The 12,634-nt window shown below is 37.5% G+C and overlaps 1 protein-coding gene across 1 annotated transcript; it reads right to left on the minus strand.

Moving 5' to 3' along the window:
* Positions 1 to 3,974: 3,974 nt before the first annotated feature.
* LOC108673037 (probable ethanolamine kinase) lies at positions 3,975 to 9,732 on the minus strand. Its single transcript, XM_018160809.1, has 8 exons — positions 9,556 to 9,732; positions 9,236 to 9,376; positions 8,826 to 8,987; positions 8,378 to 8,472; positions 7,888 to 8,114; positions 7,349 to 7,412; positions 6,417 to 6,566; positions 3,975 to 5,947 (listed from the first exon to the last, which is right to left on the minus strand). The coding sequence occupies exons 1-8, from the start codon at positions 9,667 to 9,669 to the stop codon at positions 5,764 to 5,766; spliced, it is 1,137 nt and encodes a 378-aa protein (XP_018016298.1). The 5' UTR covers positions 9,670 to 9,732; the 3' UTR covers positions 3,975 to 5,763.
* Between the last annotated feature and the right edge of the window lie 2,902 nt (positions 9,733 to 12,634).

Genomic DNA, 12,634 nt, shown 5'->3' on the forward strand with positions numbered 1-12,634 from the left:
TTTATTCACTTAATTTAATAGAAAATTATGCTGACAATTGAACTTGGGTCAAAGTTGCTTTTTATTATCACAGGAAGGCGTTGTTCGCTCTCGCATTTGTTGGCAGAGTTCACCCAGCCCATTGAAAAGTTATTCGTTTACTGTGGGGAAAGTTCCCTTAAAACTGTCGCCGGAAAGTTGGTTGGCCAGTTTACAGTTTTGCTAAGTGAAGTTTACATCCGCTTTTGAACGAATAATAAATTACTAAGGAACGTTTTAATGTCACATTACTCTACTAGTGTTATTAACGCTTAGCTTAACAAATTTATGAAGAATTGAAATGGGCTTTAAAACTGCCATAGAGCCGCGCAATTTTTTTCGAAGCTCAATATTCATATTATTATTCATATTCATATTATTTATTACTGTGAAAGAAATAAAACATTCAACTCATCGATAGAAATGAGGTTGAGAAATAAGTATTTCGATCGAGAACAGAACATTAACTTTAAGAGACATTTATGAGCAGTTTCTCCTTTGGCACTCGCATAACTGAAAAATGCTCAAGAAATCATCCCTGAATTAGCGACATCAATGATCCTGTTAGGCACAACTCTTGACTGCTGGCTGGGAATAGCCATTCCTACATCATATTTCAAATTGAGATGCGTTCTGTATTTGGTTTATAGAGACGCTAAAACTGAAAAGCCAGTAGATTTCAGTAAATTTTAATGCAAGATTCACTCTGTACACGAGCCGTAAACCTAAGTTACGAATTTTAATCAGATGTATTTATAGAAATTGGTCCACTTAGGTGTATGGCTCCGATCGAAAGTATAAAAAAACATCAGAAATGCGAAAGGTTTCAACCGTTGAAAGTTTCTCAAATGATTCATCACTCAAGATAAGTGGAAGGTCTCGAATTGCCAGGCCGCTGAAGCTAAAATGCAAGAGTTCGCTTAGTCAAGACGTCGGCCGCTCGCACGAGAGACAGAGAAAATGAACCTAGAAAGGGAACCCCGCTACATAAATAATAACTTCACCCTACACCCGATACTCATGATAGAACGAGTGCTCAAGAAATATGCCTTTATGGGAACGTGAAATCCCACACGGCAACGAGAAGAGATACACGTCAAAAGACTGTGATCGAAGGAAAGCGACAAAAATCTTGCGTTGATCATTTGTTTTAGAGTTCGAACTGGCGTAAGGAAAAGAAGATTTATTTTTCTTGTTGCTGTATTCTACGGAAGGATTTTTTCAAAATTATTATCGACATAGCGACTGAAAGTCTTGGCTGGCTAGATTTCGTGGTCTTGCATATAAATTAAATTTAGTGCCAGTACGTGTCCGTAAATAAAGTTTGTAGCCTTACTATTTAGTATGTAGCTAAACTGTTAATGTTTCAGCGACCATTGCGGTATAATTCATGAGCAATGTCATGATGATAGAAGATAAAATGACACTACACCTCATAGAAAAATCGTGTTTTTTTTCGTTAAGGACGAAATATTCAAATATTAAACTTCAAAAATCAGTGTTAGCCCAATCAGAACATTTTCAGTTTATTGTCAAATATTGAAATCGCCCTAGTTACAATTGACGCGGCACAACGTAAATAGTCTCCTGACGAATATGTGTTATGAGTAGACTAAAAATAATTTTCATTGTGGTGATTATTTTGTTCTCTTTCTCAAATTTGCCGAGCTCTGGGACTAAAACCCGACCTGTGACCAGCCTCGCCATCGTTTGTCATCATTCTATCTCGCTTAGCTGTCAGAGAGATACTAACTCTTCTAAACAGGAAGTCATCATGAAACCGCGCCGGGATTCGTCAACGAATCGCGGAACTATTAAACGTTTAACTATAATCTTCTAAGTATATTTTGTGTACAATTTCCCTATGTTGTTAAAGTGAGTTTAGCTTAACTTCACTAAGCCTAGAAGCCCATGTACGTCAAGAGACTTGAATCCTTTTTTGTAAAGCCGCTACAGTTTCTTCAGCAGCCGAACCTGCAACAACTCGACGATAGTCTCGTAGCTGAAAAAATCTTGATGCCGTCTTGTCCCTGAGGAAAATATCGTCTTTTACACGTTGTTTTAAATCTTTAATTGAACTTGACTAGCCCATGCGCCACGTACAATTGGAAACTGGCACTTGGAAATACTCGAAGGATCTCAAGCCAATTTATTTAAAATAATTATGGCTAGGGCTGATGTTGAATTCTCAATTGCGTGACATCTCAAAAATTATGTCAAAATGATGATGTGACATTTTTACTCTATTTTGGAGTTTTAAATTTAAATTATTAAATAATATATTTGCTATGGTGAGCTTTCCGCAGTTACAAAAATGGTTTGCACTCGCTGTTTTAACCCTAATTTCGTCCAAACCTTGGATCGCCACAAACGTTCTTACATGAGAAACGCTTGAATGCTGTCAATGAAAGGACTGCATGGTCCCAATTACAGCACTAAATGGAATGCTCGGATTACTTTAGCTTAGTAAATACCGGTGCCTACATAAAGCACATTTGCTGGAAATTAATGAATTTCACCTGATAAATATTAATGCAGTAGTAATTCAGATATTCAAGCGTGGAGGAAGATTGATACGTGCCAACGTGCATGATTGAAGGTACCTGCCTGGCTGCACATGAGATCAGTGATTAGCCTTGGCTCATCAGGCGGGCTTAAACACTTACATGGCAAGGTCTCCTTGTTATTGCCAGTATACTGAATATTTTATTTGGGTTCAGTCTTTTTTATTTTTCATTTACATTACTTCGAGAACCATGTCATCCGTTCTCTAAAAAATAATAAATAAATACGTAGAATAGATTCCAAACGCACACATACAGTAAACAAAATCTTTATTTTCATGTAGTACGTACTTAAATATATAAATATTATAAATGGTGAACCGTAACCCCAACCATATAAGCCCTGAAGGGTTTCATCTTATCCCTATTCGACTCAAATCCCTGCAACCTAATTGAGCTCATATCGAATATTTGATTTCTTAAGGTTTTTCCACGTTATTTTTTGCTTCCACTTTCTGACCACAACAGCGGCCCCGCAACAACAATCATTTGACTTCAATGATGTGTCTTCCATCACCGATCAGATGATTAATTACGATACAGAACTGGGAGCGTTGACCAAATGATACATCCTTCCAATGAGCAAACAACCTGCATTGGTAGTTTTGTTTCAAGAGGGAAAACTTTTCATTGACGAGAAAGGGGAGGAAAACGTTCTCTTTCCTTTTACAAAATAAAAGTTGGAAACCGAAACAAGATTATAAGAACGCAGTCATTGGTAACGACGTCGCTTGCACCCTCGACCCTTTAAACGATATAGAAAATCGTTTCATCAGATCGAAAATCAATCAATCAACCAAGTTTCTGACGAAAGCTGCATAAATTTTATTAAATAGAGAACCTTTGAAAGTTTTGGGTTTGTGACTCACTTAAGTAATTTTCCAGATATAAATCAAGACACTTTTGGGCTGGTGATAAAAAATTACACTGGGCATATATTACGTATAGCCCAATACAGAGATGCCGACAGCAAGCTCAAACCCAGAGCGTCCGTGATGGGATGAGCGAGTCTAAGATTTAAGCTGTGAGTCGCTGGTTCAATTCCCAGTGAGCTGGGACAATTCTGCGAAGCCGACAATGAGCCACAGCCTCAACATGGCATAATCTTCGACGCCGGCACAATATCTCTCTTGTACTACTATATCTCCCAGTGGTATAGCGGTGGTTCAATAGTCATATGGTACAACTTGAAATGTTTCAGGTCATTAATTTTGCTGACCCGCGATTTACATCCGTAAATCGTATAAAAAAATCAGGATCAGTAAACGAAATGCTGGTTAATTCGTTGTGATTGATCATCGAAGTCCTCTCTGAAAAACGATGATGGATGTGTAAATATCGCCACAATATTGGAGCTTCATCATATTTTATTAGGATAAAAAGGACCAAATAAGAAACAATAATTGTCCTAAAACAAGTGAAATTACAACCGGATAGACAGATTAAGTACACATATCACAGGGATGCATCAAACAACAAATTCATTATATAAAAAGAACGCACAAGAATAAAACGTGTAAACAAAACAAAAATATTATATTGGAATTGTGTGAAAAACTACCCATACGTCGTTGCATGGCAGCAACAATCGATAAAATCCATCTGATCTGAAAAGCTCTAATAATATTGTTTAAGGGTTGATGTGCCTGCATTCCATAACAGTGATTAGATAGTATATTCAATGCACAAGATCGAATTTATGGCTATTAAAAAATGGTACTCGGCATCAGGAGTGCGATGGACTCGTTAACTCTATAAACAAACGCCCGGAACAAAAATTGTCAAACAACACATCAAAACAATAACAATAGTAATTCTAGTCAGATAATTTTGATATTCAGCATTTACAATCGCTAGAGCTCTGAGCATTGGATAATATCCAAACAAACAAGGGATGATAAGAGATGATTAGCAAAAGCATCAAATACAAAAAAGCAACGAACCGAAATGCAAAAATCGCACGTTCCGCAGGAATGCTAGAAATAATTAATATTAATATTATCTTGATAGCAATTGCAAGTAATTAGTATGCAGTCATCACTTCCACTAATTCTAAAGATTTTGACCACAATGAATTAAGAAAATAATCCGTACTTTAATCGATAATTGACAATAAAAAGCCGTTGTAACAACTAGCCTTCCGAGCGCGTTGCAGAACTCTATGCAGGAGGCGAGGCCGTTATGTCGAATTAAGATGAATTTGTGAGCTCCCAATAGTGGACATAAGATTCTTAATCGCGCAACAGCGGTAGGCAGGCAGTTGCCAGCGTTTACCAGTAGTTGCAACTTTTACTCCAACAATTGAGTTACGCCGATTAAATAATTACTAAATTGTGGACAAGAAACTGATTTTTTCAGGTTCAGGAAGTACCGTAGTCAACTGACGTAAATGCTCATTGCTATTACCGACCGAGAGTACGAGATACTCCAAATATGGATGTATTTAGTTCAAGTGAACTTGATTACCATAAAATTAAGAAAGACCTCATAAATGGTATTATTAACGTACACAACGCAGATAGTTTCGATAGCATAGTTAGTACAGACCAACCGAGATAATGTGAGACTCGTCAAAGACAGATCCAGAGGATAGACCGGGCTAACCTGCAATATTTAAATGAACACTCTTTGTTAAATGAGAACTGAAGAACAAATTATATGAAAATAAAAGGTACATAGAAAAAAAATAGCAACACACGAGACGAGCGACAATAATGCAGAGCGATTGAAGTAAGACGAATAATTTTCTCGTGATTATTATTTAATTTCGCAGAAACTAGTTTTCTAGATGATCAACACAACAAAAAATAATGCGCTCTAAGACCTTTCATCTCATAAAAATATTCTATAATGACATTAACAAAGCACAGGTGGAAAAGTTACATGAGTAGGAAACAATAGAATTAAGTGAAATATATGCAAGGGATAAAGTAAAAAATTCTAACATTAAGGAATGCTTCTGCAACAACCGATGAAACCGCTTAAAATACTACGGAAAGATGGGCGCATTCACAAATTTCAGGAAAAAATCCAACATAACCTAGGGAAGCTGAGTATGTAGGAATAACGAGCCCGGCGCATGATTTACAAAATTTTAAAATTTTCGTCCTAAAAACAGCTCTTCTAATGAGTTGTTGTACAAGTGGTACCGGCTCAGCCAATAATTGTTGCATGTTGAATGCTAAGATGTAGGCTGGGGACTACCAAGCATAGGCACTACTGTAGAGAATGGTGAGTCAGTCTGCTTGATCTCTTGTTGCTCTTCTTGTGCTTGTTGCAGCGAGTCTTGTGGTCCAAAGAGTCTGGCTGAGTCAAGGAAGGCGACTTTCCGGCGCCTGTATTCATTCAGACGACAGACGGAGTATCTGTGACAGAGAAATTCGTTTTAAAGCTGGAAGTATAAACTAAATGAACTTAATAAAGAAAATTGGTAGTTGTATTCTCGTCGCATGCCATGACTGGGTTCATCAATGTCATATAAGATTAGTGAGGAAATAATTAATGTGGCCAACTAGTGGCTTCTATTGCTGCATGATTATCCTTTCTAAAGAAACTGTCAGAAAAAATATATGAAATGTTACCGTAACAAGCGAACGATTCCCGGAATGTCATGTGTATTAGAATGTTTCACAATGTGAACAATTCTACATTTCCAATTTCACAGAGCTAGAATGTGCTACGATTGTAAGGTGCATTATCACACTGTAAGTTCAATGCAACCACATTCAGGCTCACGCATTTGAAAGGATGCCCGCACCACCTTCACAGCATTTAGTTACCAACACGGGCGTCCTACGTAACACAAGTTGTATGAAATAAAACTACAAGTTTTACCCTGCAAAGTCGAATTGTATGGAGGAGTGATGGGCCTGCACCAGAGCCCAGGTGCCCCAGAAGAGATGGGAAGCAAGCGCCAGTGCCTTGACCGCTGCCAGCCACCACGCTAGGGGACGTTGTGAAGGCTTCTTTAAGCGCGACAGATACCTGGGTACATTTTGTTTTGTTAATTTTATTTCAAGACCCGTGATCCAAGGTGAATCTTATTTTACATCCGAGAGTTGACGATCATCCTCACATTAGCAGCGTCACTAGGGTAATTCACCAGGAAATTGCTACTAGTATACACTAAAACTTCCAGAAAAGTACAGGGGTTGCACATTCAAAGTATAGGGGTTGGAGGGAAACGGGAAACACTCGTAATTTTGAACATGTTATAAACAATGACAATGTGACAGATTTTTATGTTTTAGTTTTTCTGCAAATTGATATTTTATCCTTGCACAGGTATTTTTAGTAAATTTTTGTGTCGATAACCTAAGCTATAACCAATAAATGGCAAAACTCTCTGCATTTCAAAGAAGCCAAATTGTTGGTGCCCGCATGGCAGGTGCTAGTGTGAGAAAAGCTTCTGGAATGCTTGACGTTTCTAGAATTGCTGTTTCAAAAGTAATGATTGCTTTAAAAAAATGATGGAAAAACTTCCTCAGCAAAGCACAGGTTTGGCCCAAAGTTGAAGTTGTCTGAGATGGTGAGGGACAATCGAAAGACCACGGCTGTTAAAATTACTACAGACCTCAATGGACACCTACAAAACCCAGTTTCCATAAATACTGTCCGCCGAGAGCTGCACAGATCTGGATTTTATGAAAAAGCTGCAATTAGAAAACCTCTGGATATCACTGAAGCTGATAAACAACAACTTAATATAGAAGTTAAAATAATGTAGGTAGGTATGTATGACTTTGCAATGACACCATTATACTCACTGAGAGATCCAAAGTGTCTGGTACTCCTCAGATGGGTAGCGACTGTAGTCCACCTCGTCCACACCTGCAACATGACAAGCAAATTAGAGGAAATGAAAATAAAGCAATCATCATAGCTGTATCATTAATAGAGCAAGTTATAAAATAGAATAATGTAGAATAGAATAATCAAGTTATAAAAAAGAGTAAAAATTATTCGAAATTATTTTGAACACTTCAATCATATGATTCATATCACAAATTGCAATGCCAAATGAATAAGGGTGTATTGGAAAATTTTTCTATGAAGAAGCACTGTTTTTGTTACCAGTTCCTATTAGCCTGGATTGAGATCATTTGAGCTATCCCTATAATACATCTATTTAGTGCTTTTTAATAAAACTCATCAAAATGTAGCCAGCATGCACTGCCATAGAAATCTGAAATAATTTTTTTTTCGGCAATTATATACGTAATTGGTTTGTTGCAGGGCCACTCCTGCATCAAATGCCAACTAGAAATAATTCTCAGTACATGCATTTTACAAATTCTGGATTTACCTGCATATTCACAGAAATGATTAGCAATATCAAAAGGCTGGAAGTTGGGGGCAGCATATTCAAAGTCAATGAAATGAACACGCCTCTCTTCTTTGTTCCAAATGACGTTTGCAAGCAGAGTATCGTTGTGGCAGAAGGTTACTGGACAGTTCAAACCTCTGACAGCTCTCTCAACTTCTGCCACTTCATTCTTAATGTTTTCCTTGGTGTAGCCTTCTAGCACTGCACTGAATGCCAGAAATTACTAAAAATAAGGACAAACACATCTATCTGCTCTTAAGGAGCCTAACAAATATTCTACATTTTTTTCTCTATGCATGAAGTATTCATATGCATCTTAAGTAATAACCACTGCAAACCTAAATGAGCATACAGTTTAATGATTAAATTCCAAATCTGATGTGGCAAGATCAGAGAAACTTGGGAAGAATCGGTATTGTAAAATATCACAAACAAATGGAAGGTTTCATGAAGTGCCATGGCTACATACCTTTTGAAGCAAACTTCAGTATGCAATTCCGGCAACAGATCCATGAACAGCTGAATTTTTTTAAACAACACAGGGGCACCCAAGGTCTCATCCCACTGCACAGAATATTATAGTAGCATGAAACCCATGCTTTAGAATTTAGATAGTGCAACCAAAATTTTTTTCCAAGAGTAATACAACTCAGGCAGGAATGATTGTTGCTGAATCAATTGGTCGTACCAGACAGTCAGTAGTGAGTGAAAATAATGCATTCAACTCATAATGTATGAATAAATATGTTTGAATTTAGTTAATCACTTGCTCATCAATTAGTACTTAGATTTGTAGCAAAGCTATTTGTCCAAAGTGACTACATATTAATGCACTTTAAATTAAACAATCATATCTTCAAATACAAATTACACTATTTCATGCAGCTTAGAATGTTATATCATTTAGATTTACACACTTCGATGGAGTGAAGGTCTGCCATGCAAGTGAGAGTTGCAAGGCGGATGTCCTCTTGCATCACAGTATCTGTGGTGAGAGGCACTCCAACAGTGTAGGAGTAACATATGCCATTTTTGAAACTGCACAGAAGAGATGGGCCACATCCTTTTGAATGCAGTCGCTGCACAATTCAAGTTGGTCTTAATTGACATTCAAGGTAAGCCAGAAACAAATTCAAGGGAAGAAAAACTGATGCATTTAGATACATTTTAGAATAAAATAAATTGAACTTTAGTCTTGAGATTCGAGCTTGAATCATATACCTACACCACTGCAAATGCACAAAATACAGAATTTGCTAACTTCACGGCTTTCTAAAGCATAAACAAATGTTAATAACCAAATTACTCAATTTCTGAAGCCACTGACCTGTATATTACGTTTTTCTGCACCACGATCAATAAAGAGTTCAGTGCTTTTGCCATAGACCCGAACAAGCACTTGCTCTTCTTTGGTTAGGTCATGGGGCCAAATTCCTACCAGCTGGTTGGAGATCCCCTCATTATACACCTGCAAAACTGCAAAAACTACACCACTTTGCTTTGAATAATATTTAGCTTAAATTATTTGAAATCACTTTATATTTGTTAAGGAGTCTTTCATCACTTCATCACACATTAGATAATCCAACAAATTTTCAGAAAGTATCCAATTACCACCTGGCATAGTTCAAGACGTTAAAACCTTACCTTGAAATTGAATTTGGATTTGTCCCACAAAGGCCTGGCAGCAGCAGCAACAAGAGCGGCTCCAGCACACAGAGACTCTTGAGTTCTACCATCAATGGACAATTCTAATTCCATTACTCAATTTATTAGCATCTAGAGGTGTTAGAATTGTTATCTATTAACTCTTTACCCAAAACTCTGAAAGTGTTTATAGTTTTTATTCAGTCTCATCACCACTGTCAAAAAATATAACTCAGTCACTGCAGTGAGTGACAGAGAGCGCATTCTCCCATCAACAAACACGTGAAGTCATGGACGGACAGACAGATGGACGGACAGACAGACATGGCGAGCACAATAGTGAATTTTTTCCATAAATGAGAAAATGCGCTAAAAATAATGTTTTAAAGTAACTAGTCAAAATAAAGTGTCCAAACAAATGTCATTAGTTGACTACTTATTTGATCAATCAAATTGAATTTACAAAGCAGGCCAAAGGTGGGCCATTAAATATTTCTAATGTCTTACTTTAGTCCTGGCTTGTAAACTGGAAAGAAGACTTTTCAACTCTCTACAAGGACTTGCATAAATTTTGTGATGGATGTGAGCAAGTGGCAGATGGCAGCCAGGCAGTGGTACTATTATCATGGCAGTTAGGCAGTAGCAATGGCAATCAAATGAGAAGTGTTGTAAAATGGAAATCTAGAATTCAGTGTGAACAAGATTAGATGGTCATATTTTTACAGCAGAGTTGCGCAATGAATTATCCAGATTCTAGTTTACTCCAAGGGCAAGTAAGCTCATCTGGAATATTGTACCAAATTTTTTGTTAATTACTAGTAGAATTTATCTTTTAATGGAGCCTGGAAAACTTGAATACTTTTGGGTAAAATGTGCTATTTTTTACATTCTAAGCTCAATTGTAAACAATGCTGGCAAAATGGCGGACAGCCACTTTCTGCATCGGCGCACACAAGGTATTTAATTTTGAATGTCCTGCCCAAATGTTAGCTTAATTTGATTGACTTGTGTTTGGAAATGAACTAAAAAAACATGAACTATGACAACACCACCTTGTTTTTTTGAGAAATGTCTATCAGTTACTTGCTTAGCTGGGATGTGTAAGGAAAAACATTTGAGCTGAAAAAAAAACTTGATATTGTATTTTGAAATTAATGAGAGATAATTTAAAATCAAGAATACAATTCTTAGAGCATGCTCTACTCTCCAGAAAAACTTCCACATTTACTAACAGATCTTTCTGAAACTTCACACATATACCGGAAATGGGGTTACTTTGACCGGCGGGGTAACTTTGACCACTTTTCATTTTTTTAACAAAAACCCCCAAAGCTCAAAAATGATTTGACATCGAAAAATTTCATCAATGGCCATCAAAGGCCTAATACTGAGGCTACGTAACACAATAGAAAGATTTAAAAAGTTTGCATATCTAATAGATTAAAAAATTAATAATGTGACCCACGAAAAAGAGCTATTATTTAAAGCCTGTAGGAGTACCCCCTCCAATTTTTTTATTTTTTGGTAAAATAACTCCAGGTTTTGATGCATTGTAATAGAACTCTTCTAGTTACATATGCAAATGACAAATTTTAGGAAAGTGTCATAGTTTGCAAATGGGGGGCGCTGCCCCCCAAGATTTCAGTCGTCCCACAACTTCCACTGAAAAGAACTCTTCCTGACCATGCGTACGCAAGCGCGGAAATTGTAGCGGATCAAATCAGACTCATTTACCTGATTTAGTATAGCAGCGCCAATGCGCCATGATTGATTAGACATTGATGGCACGTCGCCAATTCTTGCCATTATCTGCTTAGAAGATTTCATACAACTGAATATTTGATCCAATCAATCCAAGCCTACTGTGATGCTATTAGACTGTTTTGATAACCTAAATAAATGTCGTCATAAATAAATAAATAAACTACGCTGCAACTTGTCCATGCGACAACATTTTATCTCGCTTCGAATCACCGACATGTGGAACAGCCTCCCTGAATACATCGTTGGCGCTCCGAGTATGAACGCGTTCAAGAACAGACTAGATAAAGCTATGGAAAAATATATGTTCAGAATTGAAATGCCTAGAATCATATCGAACACGGTGGAAGTCTAGCAGCTATTTCAAACTATCGTCAGTCACGAAAAGATCCTGTCAAATGACACGGTTTTAGATCTCCTGTGAACAAGTCACGAAAAGTTCATGAATCGGCGACAGGCCACATCAGGCATACTCTTTAGCGCCGACATCACTATGTTATGTTATGAACTTTTGTTAACTCATTTGTAATTATTGTGAAAATCAATAAATTGAGCTACAAATAGAACTTGTGATGTGAATGGGCTAGCAGAATAATTCGCGTGTGAATAAGCGAAGCTCCGAAGACCGTGTTGACGCATGGTCTAGTGTGAACGCTAAGGTGTGTTGCACACACGTTCTACCAGGCGTGCTGTAAAGTCGTTTTACCATTCAATGTTATGTGAACTGACGAATTCGTCGGTAAGGGTCGACGTGATGGCTATGTTGAATTTTCGTTGTTGGGATCTCGGCAAACACTTCGTAAAATGCCAATCACTGTTTCCAATACGGCCAATTCTAAATCACTTTACTCAATAAATTTTCATGTTCGTACCTATACTGTGGCGTGTGTATCATGATTAGCAAATGTTCTACTGCCAAATTGCAGTAACTTCTTTACGTTTTATTACGATGTTTTAAACTCTGTACACATGTGTGGGGACTAGCACCCGACTACATTTAATTATTACTTAACTTTGAATCCATTTCAGGGGTTTTTAAGGCCAGGTAACAATAGTTATGCCAATAGAAACAGATTGAAATTAACTAATTAACTAGGGCGGCTTGATGTGATTGGACGGTTAATAACAACAAACCTAAGATTGCCAGTAGTTATTCTTAGCTCACGTGACCTGCTCGATGATGGTGGCCCCGGGACGGACTGGGAGATCACGGCACGTGGTGATGATGAGGTTATGAGGTGTCAGGAGCACGTGGTGATGACGAGGTGTCAGGAGCACGTGGTGATGACGAGGTGTCAGGAGCACGTGGTGATGACGA

Source organism: Hyalella azteca, unplaced genomic scaffold (assembly GCF_000764305.2).
Source record: "Hyalella azteca isolate HAZT.00-mixed unplaced genomic scaffold, Hazt_2.0.2 contig10354, whole genome shotgun sequence".
Lineage (NCBI taxonomy): Eukaryota > Metazoa > Arthropoda > Malacostraca > Amphipoda > Hyalellidae > Hyalella > Hyalella azteca.

Excerpts from the sequence above, each read along its gene's own strand:
- LOC108673037 (XM_018160809.1), bottom strand. The coding sequence starts at position 9,669 with ATGGAATTAGAATTGTCCATTGATGGTAGAACTCAAGAGTCTCTGTGT. Across the intron at positions 8,115-8,377 it reads ACTGAAGTTTGCTTCAAAAG|TGCAGTGCTAGAAGGCTACA; the intron begins GTATGTAGCCAT and ends TCTGGCATTCAG. Across the intron at positions 7,413-7,887 it reads TCATTTCTGTGAATATGCAG|GTGTGGACGAGGTGGACTAC; the intron begins GTAAATCCAGAA and ends GTCATGTTGCAG.